Source organism: Poromitra crassiceps, assembly GCF_964638095.1.
Source record: "Poromitra crassiceps genome assembly, chromosome: 7".
Lineage (NCBI taxonomy): Eukaryota > Metazoa > Chordata > Actinopteri > Beryciformes > Melamphaidae > Poromitra > Poromitra crassiceps.
The window spans coordinates 50,220,424-50,240,505 of NC_139628.1; the positions used below are offsets into that span (position 1 = coordinate 50,220,424).

General features: G+C 44.6%; 2 protein-coding genes across 3 annotated transcripts; both read left to right on the forward strand.

Annotated features, from left to right (window-relative positions):
- Nucleotides 1-1,809: 1,809 nt before the first annotated feature.
- Nucleotides 1,810-8,452, forward strand: LOC310780070 (sodium/potassium-transporting ATPase subunit beta-2-like; the record flags this gene model as incomplete). Its single annotated transcript, XM_083640614.1, has 7 exons — nucleotides 1,810-1,938; nucleotides 2,239-2,343; nucleotides 3,985-4,064; nucleotides 4,834-4,959; nucleotides 5,624-5,683; nucleotides 6,208-6,303; nucleotides 8,291-8,452. Exons 1-7 carry the CDS (start codon nucleotides 1,857-1,859, stop codon nucleotides 8,450-8,452), a joined length of 711 nt encoding a protein of 236 aa, XP_083496740.1. The 5' UTR covers nucleotides 1,810-1,856.
- Nucleotides 8,453-12,316: 3,864 nt separating this feature from the next.
- On the forward strand, nucleotides 12,317-19,406 carry LOC310780110 (uncharacterized protein). 2 transcript variants are annotated; one of them, XM_083640660.1, is made up of 4 exons: nucleotides 12,317-12,560; nucleotides 14,046-14,408; nucleotides 17,247-17,398; nucleotides 18,529-19,406. In XM_083640660.1, the coding sequence occupies exons 2-4, from the start codon at nucleotides 14,048-14,050 to the stop codon at nucleotides 18,664-18,666; spliced, it is 651 nt and encodes a 216-aa protein (XP_083496786.1). In that variant the 5' UTR covers nucleotides 12,317-12,560; nucleotides 14,046-14,047; the 3' UTR covers nucleotides 18,667-19,406. The 2 variants fall into 2 exon arrangements, with proteins under 2 accessions (XP_083496786.1, XP_083496787.1); XM_083640661.1 differs by lacking the exon at nucleotides 12,317-12,560 and adding an exon at nucleotides 13,791-13,922.
- Nucleotides 19,407-20,082: the final 676 nt, after the last annotated feature.

Sequence of the window (20,082 nt, forward strand, 5' to 3'; positions counted from 1 at the left end):
AGAGAGAGAGAGACATTGATACACAGAGAGAGAGAGACATTGGAACACAGAGAGAGAGAGACATTGAAACAGAGAGAGGGAGAGACATTGGAACACAGAGAGAGAGAGACATTGAAACAGAGAGAGGGAGAGACATTGGAACACAGAGAGAGAGAGACATTGAAATTGAGAGAGAGAGAGACATTGGAACACAGAGAGGGAGAGACATTGAAACAGAGAGAGGGAGAGAGAGACATCGGAACACAGAGAGAGAGACATTGAAACAGAGAGAGAGAGAGAGACATTGGAACACAGAGAGAGAGACATTGAAACAGAGAGAGAGAGAGAGACATTGGAACACAGAGAGAGAGACATTGAAACAGAGAGAGAGAGAGAGACATTGGAACACAGAGAGAGAGACATTGAAACAGAGAGAGAGAGAGAGACATTGGAACACAGAGAGAGAGAGAGACATTGAAACAGAGAGAGGGAGAGACATTGGAACACAGAGAGAGAGAGACATTGAAATGGAGAGAGAGAGATATTGAAATGGAGAGATGGCTTTAGAGAAAAGAGGATTATAATGCTGACATTATGAGTAGAGAGGATCAATGAATAAATAAATAAAGCCAAACAAAAGCGAATAAAGAATAAGGCTGGGTTCACACCGACGACCCAAGCCTTGCCTATGCCTTGCCTTTACCCACGCTTTTTAATAGGCGTCCGTTTTAGTCAACGAGGCTGTGTACACAGGGCGCCTGAGCGTGAACCCTGCGTGTACCCACGCCTCGCCTGTGCCTTGCCGATTTTATCGAATAGGCGTGAGTTCTATTTTGAAGCCGACAAGGCGCGTGCAGGCAGACTTCTTCTGTCAAGCCATGAAAGAAAAACGCACAATATCCGTCGGAAATGGAAAAGTCAACTGAATTTCAAAATAAAATGGAGTTACTACAACATGTTGAGCAGAGAGACAGAGAGATTGACCGGTGGCTCTCACGTGGGGCTTTCTCCCCGTCGGCAAACAAATCTTCATGAGAGAGAATAGCGACCGAAGAAGCAAGATGGACAATGTTGTTGTGCCAGCACATATTCTTGCAAGATCACCTCTCTAAAATGTCCGACTATAGTCAGACCTGGTTATACATATCCAGCATCAATAGAACATTAAATATATCCGATTTATTTTACCTAGAGGCTACCCATGACAAATCTGGACAACACGTGAAAAAATACAGTCGGGAGAGAGGAGAGGCGCTTGTGACTCGGCTCCAGGTTCGGCGTGCAAAAGGCGTGCGGTGTGATCGCAAAAGCGTGTAACAGGTTCACGCCCAGCTCGGCGTAGGCGTGGGTTGAGGCAAGGCAAGGCGTAGGTTGTCTGTGTGAACGAAGCGTAAAGTAACGTTGAAGGACAGACGAAGAAGCGGCAGCCACACACACACATACACACACACACACACACACACACACGACGCCAGCAGTACTCTCCGACAGTAAACAACACAGACACACTGACATTCTACCTGGTGTTCGATCTCTTCCTAACCTGTCTCTCTCTCTACCTGTCTGTCTCTGTCTATCTCTCTCTCTGCCTGTCTGTCTCTCTGCCTGTCTCTGTCTCTCTCTCTCTGCCTGTCTCTATCTGTCTCTCTCTCTGCCTGTCTGTCTCTCTGCCTGTCTATGTCTCTCTCTCTGTCTCTCTCTGTCTGTCTCTCTGCCTGTCTATGTCTCTCTCTCTGTCTCTCTCTGCCTGTCTCTATCTGTCTCTCTCTCTGCCTGATGTTCTCGCTCTTCCTAACCTGTCTGTCTCTCTGCCTGTCTGTCTCTCTGCAGGTCTCATCATCTTGTTCTACGTGGTGTTCTATCTCTTCCTGGCAGGGATGTTTGTTCTGACGATGTATGTCATGCTGCTGACGCTCGATGACTACAAGCCCACCTGGCAGGACCGCTTAGCCACGCCCGGTACACACACACACACACACACACACACACACACACACACACACACACACACACACACACACACACACACACACACACACGTTAATGAGACGTGTGTTGTCGTTTGGTGGATTGATGGTTGATTGGTTAAGGAGGTGTTTGTGGTTGCAGGGAAGGTGATGGTCTGGTTAATGAGGCATGCACTCTGGTTAATGAGGTGTCTCTGGTTGCAGGGATGATGATTGTCTTGTTAACGAGGTGTGTGCTCTGATTAATGAGGTGTTTGTTGTGATTGGTTAACGAGGTGTTTTTTGGTTGCAGGGATGATGATTCGTCCAAAGGGAGAGCAGCTGGACATCAGCTTCTCCATCTCCGACACAGAGAGCTGGGACGGCTTTGTTCACAACCTCAACACCTTTCTTGCACGTAAGACACACACAGACACACGCACTGAACACATAGAAACTGAACACATAGACACTGAACACATAGACACTGAGCACATAGACACTGAGCACATAGACACTGAACACATAGACACTGAACACATAGACATAGAGCACGTAGACACTGAACACGTAGACACTGACCACGTAGACACTGAGCACGTAGACACTGAACACATAGACACTGAACACATAGACACTGAGCACGTAGACACTGAGCACGTAGACACTGAACACGTAGACACTGAACACGTAGACACTGAACACATAGACACTGAGCACGTAGAAACTGAGCACATATACACTGAACACATAGACACTGAACACATAGAAACTGAGCACATAGACACTGAACACATAGACACTGAACACATAGACACTGAACACATAGACACTGAGCACGTAGACACTGAGCACGTAGACACTGAACACGTAGACACTGAATGAAAAAACTGTGTTTTAACCCATTGATACCTGATGCAGCATTTGTGTGTGTATCCCTTTAAGACCGCGAACCGCGTTAACGCGGTTCGCGGTCTTAAAGGGCTACGCACACAAATGAGGGATATACACGCAAATGCTGCATCAGGTATCAATGGGTTAAAATGCAAAGTCCACAAGCGTTTCAGTCTCCCTTCATAGTAACAGGCCTGACAACACACATGAAGTCCACTGGGCATGCTCGTCCCGGTGCAAACAGGAAGCTTGTCTGCTCTGTTTGGTTGCTCAGTTGCAGAACGTTTTGTTGCTGTTCCTCAGGAAGCACAACTTCATTGATAAATGCTGCATCAGATTATAACTTGGAGGTTGGAGATTCCCACCTCCTACTAGGAAAAATCAAATGAAACGGCACGTCAACTCTGAGTTCCTACTGTAGTCGACATTTTGTCCACTTTTAACCCCCAACTTAGTATGCTTTCAGAGCCATCAGCATACCAACACAGTAGTTGGTTACACCCATACAATTACATGTGAATGTTGTTATTAGCTGTTAGCTTTCTAATAGCTGATGCGATTAAAATGGAAAATAAAATATTGAAAAAATAATAATAATTCATCGAGACAACTAACACACTGAGAGACATGTGCAAAGGGCTGGGTATTGTTGACGTTTGGCGAATACTTAATCCGACCGTAAACAACTATACATTTTATTGTGTGTTCTTGAGGATTAAGTATTTTTTCCTGTCACGTGCTGTTGCCCACCTCTGTTCCAGTGACCACAATTGACCACTAGATGATGCTAGTGGACCACGAACAGAGACCGCAAGTGCAGTCAGGTTACTCTGGTGGGATGAGAGAGGTTATTATTCAGGTTATTCAGGTTAGGACTATTTAAGGCTACGTTGTGGCCTCGCTCCAGCAGTCTAAAGCTCCCTCCTGGGAAAGCAGCTAGATGACAGCACAGCTATCAGCTAGTTAGCTTCCACATGTTAGCTAGCTTGTACATCGTTAGAGATTAAGAAGTATAAATGGCGTCAGCGACGATGTATTACACATGCAAGTACCTGTGGGGGTTAGTGTGCCAAAAAGCACAACTTTCATCTCTCTCTCTCTCTGTCTGTCTCTCTGCATGTCTGTCTGTCTGCCTGTCTGTCTCTCTGCCCGTCTGTCTCTCCAGCCTATAATGACAGCAATCAGGCTCAGACCAACAATAACTGTCTTCCAGACCAATACTTCATCCAAGAGGACAGTGGGGAGGTAAACCTGTCTGTCTGTCTGTCTGTCTGTCTGTCTGGCGCCAGCTTTGTGTTAAGACCGAATTGGGTAAAGTTCTGCGAGTCTACCTGCGCGAGTCCACCAAGCAAGGACTCCAACTGGTAATCCCTTTTCTGCTCGTCTCACTTGTAGCCTGCCTCATACATCATACATGTGCTACAAAGAAGTCTCTGTCATCCAGGGATATCGGAAAAAACGCATCTGTCGAAGACAATGCAATCCTGATAACCTCTACTCGCTCCATAAAGCCTCATCAACTCACTCCTCGCACTCTCTCTTTCTTTAAGAAGAGACTCAAGAGCCTGCAGCTCTTTCACCAACACCTTCACACTTGATGGGCCTGAAGGATGAAAGGGATTGATGAAAAAGGGATAATAGATGTACATGAATGTTAATTGCATGAATGATGATGAATGATATTTAAAAATAAATCCTCTGCACTCTGTGCTCTGCCTGGTGGCACCTGGGTCCACTCGGACTGAAGCTTGGCCTCATGGCACTTACTCATGTTGTTGTCTTCTGACTAGATCATTGCTTGTGTTGTATGAAGCTCAGATGTACGTCGCTTTGGATAAAAGCCTCTGCTAAGTGAAATTGTAACATTGTAACTTTGTCTGTCTGTCTGTCTGTCTGTCTGTCTGTCTGCCTGCCTGCCTGCCTGCCTGCCTGTCTGTCTGTCTGTCTGTCTGTCTGTCTGCCTGTCTGTCTGTCTGTCTGTCTGCCTGTCTGTCTCATTGTCTGTTTTCTACAGGTGAGGAACAATCCAAAGCGTTCCTGTCAGTTTAACCGGACCATGTTGGAGGAATGTTCTGGACTCGGTGACCGTTTCTACGGTTACAACCGAGGACAGCCGTGTGTCCTCATCAAACTGAACCGGGTAAATATCAAACCTGTCGTTGAATCACAGCCTGCTGTTTTTCTACCTGTCGTCCAATCACAGCAGGATGTTTTTCTCCTCGGTGCAAGGCACCAATCAGAATACACACTTTTTTCGGGGGTGTGACCCAACTCATGCGCTTAGTGCGCCTGTGTCCCTTCTGCGGTCTTGGCAGGACCAGACGGGCGACCTGATCTAGATCTTCTGTCCTCTTGTGGTCTGAAGTGGCCCGAGCTGGTCCATGTTGTTGTCACAGGTACAGGCTTGATTGGCTGGGCTGTGAGCAAGAGTCGGCCAATTTATAACCTCAGCAGGGAAGGTGATTGAGCCGCAGATGGGGGCGCAAACCCAATTGGTATCTTGCCGCACGAGCACACAGCCCAAAATTTGCACGTGCGCGGGTTGGAATGTAGCAGATGACAGCCAGGGCAGACGCAAACGCAATTTGCCCCGCCTTTGTGCAGGTATACAATAGGGCCCAAGGCAGGAGTCCACGAACCAATGGGTGTTGTCACAGAGACTATGTCCATTTTTTATTCAGTCTCTGCATCTGGATTCAGTGTTCATAGACATCACAAAGGTCATGTGTTTATTACCACCATGTAAAACTGTCTACCTGTCTGTCTCTCTACCTGCCTGCCTCTCTACCTGTCTGTCTATCCAGGTGATCGGCATGTTACCAGGGAAGGACGGTGAGTCGCCATACATCAGCTGTGGAGCCAAGGTGCAAATCTACTACCTGTCTGCTTGCCCACCTGCATGCATGTCTGTCTGTCTGTCTGTCTGTCTGCCTGCCTGCCTGTCTGCCTGCCTGCCTGCCTGTCTGCCTGTCTGTCTGTCTGCCTGCCTGTCTGCCTGTCAGTGTGTCTGCCTGTCTGCCAAAACAATATTATGTAGAACAGGGGTTTTCAAAGTCTGAGAATGTGGGGCTTCCCCCAGACAAATCTTGGAAAAAGGTGTCCCCCCCCCTTTTACCTTGAAGTAACTAGTAACTTTAAAGTAATTAAATTACTTTTTGAGACAAGCAACTAGTAACTATAACTAGTTACAGTTACTAATTTTCATTAACTTGTCCAACACTGCTGATCGCACTTCTGTCTCTGTAGAAACAAGACAGAACAGACTACTAGACTATTGATTACGGATCATAACTAGAACAGACTATTGATTACTGATCATAACTAGAACAGACTATTGATCACTGATCATAACTAGAACAGATGATTGATGGCTCTTCTGTCTCTGTAGAAAGAGGACAGCGAGAACCTCGGACCGCTCGCCTACTTCCCTCCTAACGGCAGCTTCAACCTCATGTACTACCCATACTACGGCAAGAGGGCTCAGGTAACACACACACACACACACACACACACACACACACACGCACACGCACGCACACACACACACACACACACACACACACACACACCTCCTTAGAATTTGGATTTACTGAAAGTTTGGATCTACTAAATGTTTGCTCTAGCGTAAATCAAACATTGTACTTGATGTTCTCCCGAGGCATTGAGGCCAGAACCAGAACACTCTGCTTTGATTTTGACCCTGAGCCCTTTGACATCTCCTCACCTGAACTACAGTCTGGCCTGGTTGCCTCACTGCAGTTAGTGCACGACCTCAAGACCGCCCTTCCACATGGCCAAAATCAGATTGAAACCCTCCTGCAAGAGCGAGTGTTCATCAAGATCAAGCCTCTCATGAGACCACATCAGCCTTGTGGGCATGGGGCTGATCCCCACACCTGAGGACTCTGAGGCTAGGAAGTGGGATGGCTGCGAGTACCGTCGGAGGGACTACCTTGATCAAATCTGCATCTTCTTCCTCCGTGCTAAATGCATGCCTCCTCATCCTCATCGACGACGAGAATGACTTCCCCTTCAGCATCAAGGATGGTGAGCATGATCGTCAGGCTACAAAACATCCGCACATCCAAAATGTTTTCCCCAAGCCTGAAGACGAGTTCCCAGGTGCTGCTGACTTCAACGAACTCATGATCGACTCAGGAAACAAGGTCAGACTGTAGGAGTTTGTGAAGGAACAGTTGAAATCACAAGTTGGTCGGGTGCGGGGTGACGTCATATACTGCAAGGGAGAAATGTCAACCAACCTGGGCACTGACATGGCAAGCGGGGACTATGTCTTCAAGCATGCAGAGGGAGATACAATACTACTCTCTGCCTATGCTAAGCTGAGGACCAGGAACTACAGTGGAGCAGTTGTATTGGACTGTGAGGACACAGGCGTGTTTGTCCAAGCAGCGTATGTCTCACAACAACTCCCAAGGTGAGCTGCTGTTTAAACACAAGCATGCATTCATCAAACTGTCATGCCATGCTCTCAGAAGAGGCTGTAGACGTCATACTTCCCTGTGTGATCACTGGCAGTGATGGTGACCACACCTCTGGGTTCTATAGGCATAAGACGAAGAGGGTGTTGGAGAAGGTACAAGGACTGATCCTGAGGCAAGAGAGAGCTCCTGGGACCAATGGGTGAGAATCTGCAGTTAGAAGATGGAGTCAGAGCTGACATGAAGGCATTTCTCCATCTCCATCGTCTGTGGTGAGAGTGCAGATGTTACCTGCGGGGGCAGGCCAGAGCTTCCAAGTTGCACAAACTCAAGAAGAAGTGTCCAATCCGTCTTCCACCTGAAGATGACTCGGATCTTGATGGCGGAAAGACAAACTATATTGCGTATTGCCAGCTCCATTACAATCTGAACGAGCATCCCTCTCACATTGGGCCATGGCTGGAAACTCGTGAATGGGAAGTGCCGACCAGTACGTCGCACCCTTCCCCCTTTGCCCCAGCAGCTCACACTTCATGACTGTTCAGATGAGAGTAGTGGCGATGATTAGAGGAGTGGGTGTGGAGAGAAAGAGCTGTCACGAACACCGTCCGAGATAATGAAATATGAATGAATAATGAAATTTGTTGCCAACGAATTTAATAATCGATTTTTATCGATTAGTTGTTGCAGCCCTAATGATAACCCACCTTCTGAAGAATATAACATTATAAAATAAGAAATGGAGTGAAAGAGTTGCAATTTGTGCCTCCTGAGCAGATTTATTTCAAATTCAATGTTTCATTTATTTTCTTCATTTATTCTTGCATTTTTCCATTTTCCACTTTCTCTCAAATACCCCTAGTACCTCAACGTACCCCAGTTTGAGAACCACTGGGTTAGGTTCACTACAGTATATAAGCAGTACTGTTATATTGTGTTAACCCTTCAAAGTATATAAGCAGTACTGTTATATTGTGTTAACCCTTCAAAGTATATAAGCAGTACTGTTATATTGTGTTAACCCTTTAGGTGAACTACACGCAGCCGTTGGTAGCGGTGAAGTTCCTGAATGTGACTCTGAACACGGACGTGAACGTGGAGTGTAAGATCAACTCCAACACACTCGCCCAAGGCGGAGAGAGAGACAAGTTCGCTGGGCGAGTTTCCTTCAAACTACGAGTCGACAACTAGAACTACAAACAAACACGCTAACACACACACACACACACACACACACACACACACACACACACACACACACACACACACACACACACACACACACACACACACACACACACATCAAAGCTGCACTATTCCACATGTTAACCCATTCATGTCCACAGTGGAGTTGTCTAGTTTGATTTACAGTTCCTCCAGGAAATAGCAATTGTGCGATCGCAATAATGAATGCAAACTCAAACAAACTCTGCAGTATTGGCGGGGGCTTGCAATTTTTCAAAGGTCCTGTGATTTCTCAGCTGAAACAGCAAAACAGGTTCCTCAACTTGCAATTTTGAAAAGCCGCTGCAAAATCAAGCATTTTTGATCACAACAATCACATACAAAAATGCCAAGTCCTGGAGGGACTGCTTAAAGCACAAATTCACAGACTTTTTTCAAATGGGTCAAAGTCTGAGGCCACAGCACACGTTTTCCTTACATCAAATGAATGGAAGGTTGAATGGATGTTTTTGTGATTTTTCTTGTTATTTTTTTTCTAAAAGAAAAAAAGAAAATCAACTTTGTCTACCAGTGAACCAGTGTATTTTGTCATTATGCCTCTCTCTCCCCACAAGTCATTATCTCCTAACATGTTTTCATTCTTAACACTGACCGTAAGATGCTAGTGTTAGCCTTTGCCCCGACGTAAGTGGTTCTTTCATCTAGTCCAGCAAAACGTTGGTGCCTCTCTGGAACCAGTTTTCTTTGCCGAGAGAGAGAACTGGTTCAGATTAGGCACAGGCTCTGAACCCGCTCTGGAACTGCCATGGTGGAAAAGGGGTATTTCTCTGTCTGTCTGTCTGTCTCTCTCTCTCTCTGTGTCATTGTCTCTCTCTCTCTGCATGAGGATTTTAAATTATCAATCTATTGACACATCATTCTTTCCTATCAGCCCTATCATGATTTAGCAATCTATTGATCAGTCTATCTATTGATCGACCTATTCAATACCTTTGGATGTATTTATTTATTTATCTATTTATTTACTAATTTATTTATTTATTCATTCATTTATAATGATTTTGTTCTTTTGGACTACCCTGACCATTCAAACAGGAGCGAAAAGGGTTCATTTCACATCAGGATAGTAACGCCAAGGGACATGGAACACATTGGGAAGTGGAAGGGGCTGGCAGTATGGTTCGTTACCATGATCGCTAGTTAATTAGCTAGGGTTAGTTAATTAGTTAATTGGGTAGGAAGTCAGTGAACAAGCCTGATACGTTTGTGTGTAAACTGTTTACTGTTCATTTGTTTACATGTTTGTTTTTATTTATAACCTATTTATAACCATCAACATGGGGCTGAGCATGACAACTGTTACCATGACAACCATGCCGGAAGTCTACACACACACACACACACACACACACACACACACGCACACGCACACGCACACGCACACACCTCTCTCTCTCTCCACACCTGTAAATCACTCTGTTCTGCCACGTGGACATGCCCCATGCTATCTGCCAATCGTCTCCCTTTAAAGAGTTACACCACTTCCTGGTTGTAGACTCGACCAGCCAATCAGATGGTCTTTCTGTTTTTTTGTCATTATGCTCCTTGTTTGTGATTGGTTGATTGATTTATCCTGCCTGAAGTTTCCATGTGTTTACATTCCTGAAAAAAATATGAATAAAGAAATGTACTCTGTCTGCTTAATGTGTGTGTTTGTGAGTCTGCGCGTGCCTGTGTGCGTGCGTGACGCTGGCATGGTTGGAGCAGGCGTGTTCTTCACATATAAAACACACACAAACAAGTATTCACACCTGCTCGGCGACAGGTTCCTTTTTTACAAATCCTCCTCAGGTGTGACTTCTGCTTTGATAGTGTGGCTCATATCCTTATTATATCATAGAGACAATGAGAAAATGTATGCTGTATTTACAGCACTGTCATAATAAACATCAGTCACTCACATTACCCATAATGCAGGGTCTTCAGAAATGATGTCTGCTGCTGCCTCTGGTCATTGCCAAGCTTGAACATGAAGTCATGTTCACGTTACTAGTCTCCACTGTTTTTCCATGTTTGGTGGTTGTCCATCTCTTCAGAAATTATGATGGGTGCATCATCTGCTGCTGTATTAGCCTACCGACTACACAAAACCTCAAGCTCCTAAAGTGTCTGAACTCAAATGTCCTTGTAATGCCTCAAGTCTGCATGTGTGTTTAACAATATTTTCTAATTTTATTTGCTTTGCACTGATATCGGTACACGGCATGATGGAAATTGAAATTTCTTCCACATTTGATCCTACATCAACTGTTGTTGAGTACTCATTGTTGGGTTATACAGTAGTGAAAAGGGCCTTGAAGTTGAAATTGAGGAAGATAATATCTCTCTCTCTGGCTTCCACCTTGTAAAAAGTACTTGTCAATAACAAAATGTATTGTTGCATGGCAAGAAATGTAGTTTTAAGAGCTACTTTATGTTGCGCCGGTAATTTATGCTTTGATTTGTTAGACTATAGCCATTTAGGCTACAAAAGAATCCATTGTTATGACTCGGACTCAGGTTGTCATCGACTCGCTCTGTAGGTTCTTACTGCAACACTCAAGTGTGTCTGTAGTAGCTTAAATTGGGCATGTCTGTAAAGGGGGAACTCATGGGTACCCGTATATAACCCATTCTCATTCAGATTTCCTTGCCAAAATTTTGAGCATTATTTAGCCACCTTCCAGACAAGCTAGCATGACATGTTAATACCAATAGACCAAATCACCGTGACGTCACCATGTAAACAAATTTACTTCCGGGTACCACTTGGGAAAGGCGGCAGGTTTAAATGTGCGTGTTGTCATATAAATGCTGTCAAACCCTCTCGTTGTTTTCGGCCGACTACTTTCAATTTAAATGGTTAAACGGTTGGTAAACATGCTTGTCCGACGTATCTAGCCTTTCTTCTGTGTTTGTTTTATGTAGTGTTAGCTAGCTAATAAAGTTTGTTTGTCTGTCAAACTCGCTGTTTTTTTACGTTACAGACAGAGTAACCTCGCGTCACCAGGCTCTTCTCGGCGAGAAAGAGCCTGGTACAGACAGAGCTACTGACGCCAGGTCAATTTAATTTAGCTTCAAGTCTACTCTAGTCTGGTCCAACAGGTAAATTAGCTAGTCTGGTCTCCACTAACGTTAGTGAAAGTGTTGTTATGAATGATATTAAACAACAACACAACACGGACGAACCATTTTTGTCTTCTTTGTCTGTTTTTGTCTTCAACATGTCAGTTTGTGCCGTCCACCGCCATTATAATGTGTGGACCTCAGGGGTACCCGGAAGTAAAAGTAAACATCCCGGTGATTTGGTCTATAGATAACCCACTACAGCCTGCGAAAGACAGAAAAAGCAGGAGGAGACGACAGTTGGTGGGGTTTCGCAGGCCCCTCGAGACAGAGGCCCCCGGGCACTGGCCCAATCGGCCCGGTGGATAATCGGGCTCTGAAAGACAGTAATGCTGGCCACGGACGCCAGCGTCCCAATACCTTTTTTTTCTTATGCACAAATCTGCGACCCACTCAAAATGGCCCCGCGACCCACTTTTGGGTCCTGACCCACCAGTTGAGAAACGCTGGGTTAAACCATAAGAGATAGCCTACAGTAGTTTTGGGGAATTTGACCGTTTCCCCCACTTTCCCCGAGTCAGGAACAAATAAATGCCTTCAGACAGACCTTTTTGTGAATTTGGTGTCTGAGCAGTTTTTTTGTCATAGGACAGGAGTGAGAGAGAGAGAGAGAGAGAGAGAGAGAGAGAGAGTGTGTGTGTGTGTGTGTGTGTGTGTGTGAGAGAGAGAGAGAAGAGTGTGTGTGTGTGTGTGTGTGTGTGTGTGTGTGTGTGTGTGTGTGTGTGTGTGTGTGTGTGTGTGTGTGTGTGTGTGTGTGTGTGTGAGAGAGAGAGAGAGTGTGTGAGTGAGAGGGAGAGATGTGTGTGTGTGTGTGTGTGTGTGTGTTTGTGTTTGTGTGTGTGTGTGTGTGTTTCCATTTACCAGGAAAGTGAAACTTATCTGCTCTCGTGTTAAGCGGACGTGTTGTTGTTACTCGGTTTCCTCAAACGTGCACCTGCAAGTGGTAGAGGTAAGACAACTATTGAATGATTGACCGATTTAAATGTTTGGCTTATTTATCAACCGTTCTTTGAACTTTGAGCGGGGAGTGATGATGAGCATTATTTGTTCGGTGTAGTTTACTTTGGCCTATTTTGATAACGATGAAACCGCTAAACCACAAGATATCCTGTTAAAGTTCACACGTCTGTTATCAACCTGTATATCTATCATCACACAGTAAGGACTACTACTGCATGTTTGTCCATTATTCTTCGGTTCAACACCATGTTTTACTTCCTCAAATTGGTTGCTGTGAAATAGGTCTATGGAAACTGACAGTTGGTTTAATTTAGGTTATGTTACTGGTAGCGAGCTGTAATCTCATGCTGGAGTCCAAACCTGTTTAACTAGCATGCTCCGTGCATTTAAGCTACGGTAATTATCTTTCTACAGAAGCACGTGGCCACTAGCTAGTTTAAACTTTAATTGAGAGGTATATAGACATGTCACGTGAGGGCCAATAAACGTATGATAGTCCTACAGTAATAAACATTAAAAAACCTATTTAAAGTTGTAGCCTATGTAGGCTAAACATAGTTGATGTTTTAAAGGCTTTGCAATATGGCTATGCTACTGGCATGACTGGCTAATGTAACATTACCATATTAAAAGAAAATGATGATTTTGTTAGCAGAAAGCTTACCTTGTTGGGCAGGGCAGCTTTTGCATATCTAACCTAATTACATTTCTAATTGTCATATTGTTTCTTTTGTTGTTTGCCCACCAAAAGGCATTTAAAGACATAAACAAGTCCCTGCAGGAAAGTCACAAAAAACGGTGACATTCTGGATGGACTGATAAACAGATATAACAGATGTTGTAGTTGGCTCTAGAGGACAATACAGGAAATCATAGTTGGTTTTTGGTCCTGCAGGCTTATCATTATGTGTTGCTGACAGAAGTCAGAATCAAGTCAAAACTAATTAATTCAATCAATCGATCAGATCAATCAGTCACTGGTTAGCCAATCAGATTCAGCATGTCACATCCATATCTAATTGAATATCAGACTGTTTTGTATTGGTGGGTTTAGTACATCATTCATGTTTACATCTGAATTGGGCTTCTGTTAGAATGCTCAATTGGATTATGGCACAAAGGATTGCAACATAAAATCTTGTGTGTTTGTAAATATATAATATAATTGCCGTTCACATTATGCTAATTTATTGTATATGTGTCTATGTGCAACAGCCATGTAGAGGCTGACATGCAAAGAGAGGTGTTGGTCTGAACAGATAGACTGAGGCCTGATTGGAGCTTGAACTGAACCAGAAAACACCCTGAGGTGCAGGTTACAGCAGCAGCACTGTGACCAGCACAGCTTTAGGTCAGATCACCCTGTAACATTCCATCAGCCTTAAGTGTCATCCAGCACTTCCTGTGTCTGAAACGGTTCCTTCTCTCCCTCTCTGGGTTCTTCACTGCTCTCTCCTGACCTCCGCCTGGGCAGACATGGCCCACCGTGACGAGCAGAAGGAGCCGCTGATGCAGCAGCAGGAAATGATACATCCGCCGCCAATGATGCACCAGCCAATGATGCACCAGCCGATGATGCACCAGCCAATGATGCACCAGCCAATGATGGACCAGCACCAGCCAATGATGCACCAGCCAATGATGCACCAGCCAATGATGCACCAGCCAATGATGCAGCAGCCAATGATGCAGCAGCACCAGCCAATGATGCAGCAGCACCAGCCAATGATGCAACAGCCGCACCAGATAGTCACCTCAGTGACCACCGCCACCGTCGTCGTCGGTAGAGGAGCATGGAGCACTGATCTGTGTGACTGCTGCAGTGATATGGAAACCTGTAAGTTCATGTCCAAGTTCAAGTTTGGCAAACTCACAACACAGACAGAGATTATGATTCATCCCAAAAGTCCAAATGTTCCTTGAAACCCCAAATAAAACTAGATGAACCCATGAGTCCTCCGCCCCCGTGGCACGTGCTCCACCACGTGAGCCACCGGGACGCCCCCTAGGGGTTCTTATCAGTGTAAGTCGTTTGGCGCAAATGATGACATGCGATGACATGGACACAGGTAGAAAAGGTGACTGGAGGGGGCCTTTAATCTTACCTGTTTAAAAAGAGACTTACCTCAACTCCTAACCAATCAAAAACAAGAGGAAATGGATTTCAAACAAAAAGGGCCACCCACCCCTACAACTCCCATGAGAACACAGACACAGAACTAAAGGGCTGGCAGGTCACCAGCTAGGACACACCTACACAATCACACAGTACAACCAATCACAGCACAGCACCCCACACCACCTGTTGCTCCTCAGACACACCCACAGATGAGAGAGAGAGAGAGAGAGACAACAGAGCAGAGGAACACAACAGTACAGGGAAAGCATACATATGAACAAGGAGTGTAAAGCGGAAAACATACTTGTTGTGCGATAGCCTCGACTTGGAGCTAGTCCCAATATACTCAAACATCAGCTTGACGAGGGGTCGCAGGGGAGTCCCCAGCAAAACGAGTAAATAGTGTGATTTCACTAGGATTTCAATGACTAGAGGTTAGCCCCAGGAGAGAATGTAGTGCATATACTTGTTGATAGCTTTCACTCTCTCCTGTTATCTCCCCATCTACATTATATTATACTTGCGCTGTCCGCATCAGCTGAGTCGAGTCACATTTTCGAGGAGCTGCACGTCAGCTGTGCCGGCAGGCTCGCCAGCTGCGGCGCACCCCTCGTCGCATTTGGCGAGGGCTTTGACGCACACGCATGTTAACGGCTTTAACGAGTTTATTCAGCATATTGTTTCTCACTCTGGACCAGTGTTGGGGGTAAATCATTACAAAAGTACCATACTACATGTAATATATTACTTTGATCAGTAACTCAGTAATATAACTTATTACTTATAGGATTTCAGTAATATTATACCAGTTACTTTATCAAGTAACTCAAGTAAAAAAAAAAAAAACAATATTGTATTTTTTATTTTTCTATTGAGCTTATTCACCACGCCCACTTTTTCTCTCTTCCGCGTTCGACGCAAACGTATTTGTTCTTCCGGTTCAACGCTAGTTGGCGGCCATTAAAAAAAAAAAAAAAACGTCAGTATGAATAAAGTTTGGCAACATTCAGAATTAAGCTACACTGCGGCCAACTTCAGTTACATGTTCATAATGTTACTGCTGCGAGGAGCCGATGGCTGTACCCGGTCGGCATTTAACGTTAGTTACAAAAGAACATCGACAGTGTTTTCTCACTGCCAGTAGTAGGGTTTGACCATTGACAGATAGCTGTGTCAGCACAGTCAGCGCTCCTGGCCCTCGCTGCTCGTTAAGGATTTCCAATAGGCGTTATTCTGATAAACTGGTCACATAGATGTTACGTTCTCACCCGACAAATATTACAACTTGAAAACAGTTTGGGCAAGTCTAAATGACTGCGGTAGGCGTACTCTACTTCCGTGTTTAAAACCGGAAAGACGATTATGAAATGACATCATGCAGAAGCGTCCTTGTATGGGCAAAGAATAAGGTGAATAGAACACAAACAAAACGAAACAGACAGGCTCAGACACAAGAAAAGAAAAGAAAAAACAAACAAAAACAAACATACAACATAATGAACATTCAACATTGCAGTGGTGCTACCAGCCACGTAAGGTGCTTATGTGCTTGCAGTCGATGTACCAGAGATCTCACGCAAGCGGTCTATAGAAAACCAGCCGGACGAGTCACCCGTCGCCCCTAACCTCATCGAGATAGGCTAAAAACGGGTCCCATATATTTTGAAATTTTCTAAGTGAGTTGGTTCTCAGGAACCTGAGTCTCTCCATCCGTATAACAGAGATCATGTCCATCAACCACAATTGGAAAGAGGGTGAACTTCTATTCCTTAATCATTTTTTGGCAACAGTTGTCCCCAGTGTCAAAGATTGTTGCACAGCTGTAGTGAAGTCCAGAGAGGACTCCGAGAAGCCAAAGATGGTGAGTTCTGCCTCCGGCTGAAGGGTTATTTCGTAGGCCTTAAGAGTACCAGTCAAATATTTTGGCCCAGAATCCTGCCAGTGAAGGGCAGAACCAGAAGGCATGAGACAGAGTGCCCTCCGATACCTGACATCTAAGTGAAGAGACAGAGGGGTAGATCTTGTGCAACTTTTGCTTAGAATAGTGAAGACGATGGGTGACTTTAAATTGGATCAGCTGGTGTCTACTATTTCTCAAATTGAGTTACATTTGATTAAATCAAAGCACATATTTAAAAAAGATACAATCATTTGCTAATCAAACTGTGTGTTTTTATGCAAAAAAACCCACTATAGATGACAATAACAAAGGAAAACAATAACATTTAGAATTTTGGATGGTTTACACTGACTTCAAGGCGGTTGAAATTATTTTTCGGGATGCTTCCGGGCCGGCGATGTCATTCTGCTGCTGCTGTTGTTTTGGTAAAAGTAATGCAAAAGTAGTGTAATAAGTAAGGAGTTACTCTACACCGAAAGTAATATTGTAAAGTAACTTAATACTTTCAAATAAAAGTAACTAGTAATATGTAGTATATTACATTTTGAAAGTAACTTGCCCAACACTGCTCTGGACACAAAAAGAAAACAAAGTGAAACTTTATTTCTGTCTTTCTTCATTCACCATCATGAACATGTCTCTCTCCTGCCCTCCAGGTTGCTGTGGCCTCTGGTGCTTCCCCTGCATGCAGTGCCAGACTGCCCAAGACTTTGGCTGGTGCTGCTGCATGCCAGTTCTGGACGTCTGTAGCTGCTTTGCAGTGAGCTGCATACTCAGCTCCTCCATCAGAGGGCGCTACGGCATCCACGTAAGACTGGGAGAGGGGGGGGGGGGGGGGGGGGGGGGATAATAAGAAAGACAAACGAGGACAGCACTCCAAATTGACTTTTTAATTGCCACATCGACATTTGGTGAAATTTCACTATCAATCAACTAATTCATGAATTAAATCAATCGGTTAATTATTGGCCACAACTGGCACAACAGGTGTATCCCAGGAGGGGGAACCACAATCACATGATGTAGGCTACTGAAACAGTTTTACTAACCTACATCATGTGATTGTGGTACCCCAATTTCTTCAAATTAGGCTCAAACATCCACCGGAAGTCAAGGATGAACTGATTCGATTTTTGGTGGTCAAAGTTCAAGGTCACTGTGACCTCACGTCCGTCCGTTCCATCAAGGGAGGGGGCGGGGCTAGGTAAAAGGGGCCATAGCTAGGGAGAGAAAGATCGTAGAGAGTCGGGATTCGACGGAGGTTAGGGGGAGTGGCTAGGAGGATGGGGGTGGTGGGAGGGGGCGGGGCTAGGGAAAATCAGCTGTAGCTAGGGTAGGGATAGGACGTGGTGGAGAGTCTGGGTTCGAGGGGTGGAGTAGGGGGAGTGGCTAGGGGGTTGTGGGTGGTGGGAGTGGGCGTAGTGAGGGAAGGCGGTGAAGCTAGGGGGAAAGGGCCGTAGCTAGGGATAGGAAGGTCATAGAGAGTCGGAGTTCAAGGGGTGGGTAGGAGTGGCTACAGGTATGAAGGGTAGGACCATTTTCCACGTTGAAAACGATTAACCGTGTTGTTGAGGTGCCCCCAAACATTGCCTAAAGCGCCATAAGGCTGAATGGCCACATCACTGCGCTGTGGGCTTCAAGGTATTTGTGCTTGTATGAGTCTGGACAGACATGGATGTAGACTGCAACTTGACTTGTTGACAGAGAAATACAACTGCGATGCGCCATTTCTAGTTGTGTTTTTCCTCTTTGTGATGATTTGCACTTCACGACCATCGTATGGCTCAGTTTCAGTAGTGCGAATGTACACACACACCTGACATTTGAATTGAGAGGCTGCATGAGCCTATATTTTTCAGTACAGTTTTGAGTCAGTATTTGGTCAGTAGTTTAACTCATTGTTACATTAATCCCTCCGTCCTTCCCTCCCTCTCTCAGGGTTCGTGCTGTGATGACTGCTGTAAGGTGTTTTGGTGTTACCAGTGTTTCTGGTGCCAGATGGCTCGGGAGGTGAAGAGGAAGAAGAACCAGACTGCCAGCACCTCAGTGGTCACCACACAGATCATCAGTGGCTAGCTTGGCAAATCGAATTTCCAAAACAGATAAGAGAAGGTTTTTTTCCCCAAATGTGTTCTTACATTTCAAAATCACGACAAGACCATGCAGTTATCCATGTTAACACGTTATTTAGATTACAGCCTTACAATCTTATATTTCTAGGATAGGATGATTATAATTTTACAATGCAATGCTTGAATCAAGTGGCCTTAAGATTCACGAATTTCCTTTTATTTTAACATGACAAGACTTTCCTTTTGTTTTAACATTACATTCAAGTCTGCATTTATCTTTTTTTGTGAGTGTGTGTGCTCTGATGTCGATACACGGCATCATGGAAATTTAATACTGTAAACACAATTTCTTCAAAATAAAATAAAATACTGTTGTTGGGTACTCATTGTTGGGTTATACTTATACAGCAGTGATAGGGGCCTTGAACGGTGGCGGTGGGAGATGAAGACCGCCCGTTGCATCGTTTCTCTGACTACCACCTTGTAAAAAGTACTTGTCGGTAACAAAATGTATTGTTGGATGGCAAGAAATGTAGTTTTAAGAGCTACTTTATGTTGCAGGTCAGAACAAAGTGTAGGCGTTTTAGGCCGGTAATTTATGCTTTGATTCATGTTAGACTGTAGCCTTTTAGGCTGCAAAATAATCCATTGTTATGACTCGGGTTGTAACCTAATCGACAGCATCGCTCTGTAGGTTACGTCACTTAAACATAAATATGTAAATAGCTCAAACAGTTTTATATACAGTAGCTATTTGTGCCACTAATGATGCCGATCTTAATTAGGCTACATCTTTTGTAGCAATACAGTATAAAGAAAACTGTAAATAGCCTATTTACAATAGCCTTCCAACAGTACCTGAAAGCAGCATTGCTGCCAGAGCGTAGTCCTGGCATAGTGTTCTGTCGCCATCTGGTGCATTACACCGGAATTGCTTGAAATGCTTCTGTAAATCTGACATGAAAGTAACTCCAGTGTGTCTGTGTGGAGAAATGAAGCCAATGCAGTACCAAATACTTGCAGTTCCTCAAATGGCCACTTGAGGCTGGCTCCAAAAGGGAGTCATTCCCTATTCACCCCCTTGTTAACTCATTGAGTGCCAGCCACTTTTGGAGAACGGACGCTCCCAGTGCCAGAGTTTCAGAGCGTTTTCAGTGATTTCTCGAGGCCCACAGAATATTGTGTGATATTACTATGTAAACACCGAACACGCAAAAAGAACAAGGAGACTCTATTGTATCATCAGCAAAAAAAAGTTTATTGATACCATTTTCCGTTCTTTAGTTATCAGCCGGAGAAGATAGGTCAAAAACAGCAAATACAGTATTTCAGTACAGTATTTATACAAATATTTCTATCTAGAAGCTGAGATATTCAGCCTTTTGTGAAATGCAGCATTTCAAGCACATTCACTGACTCT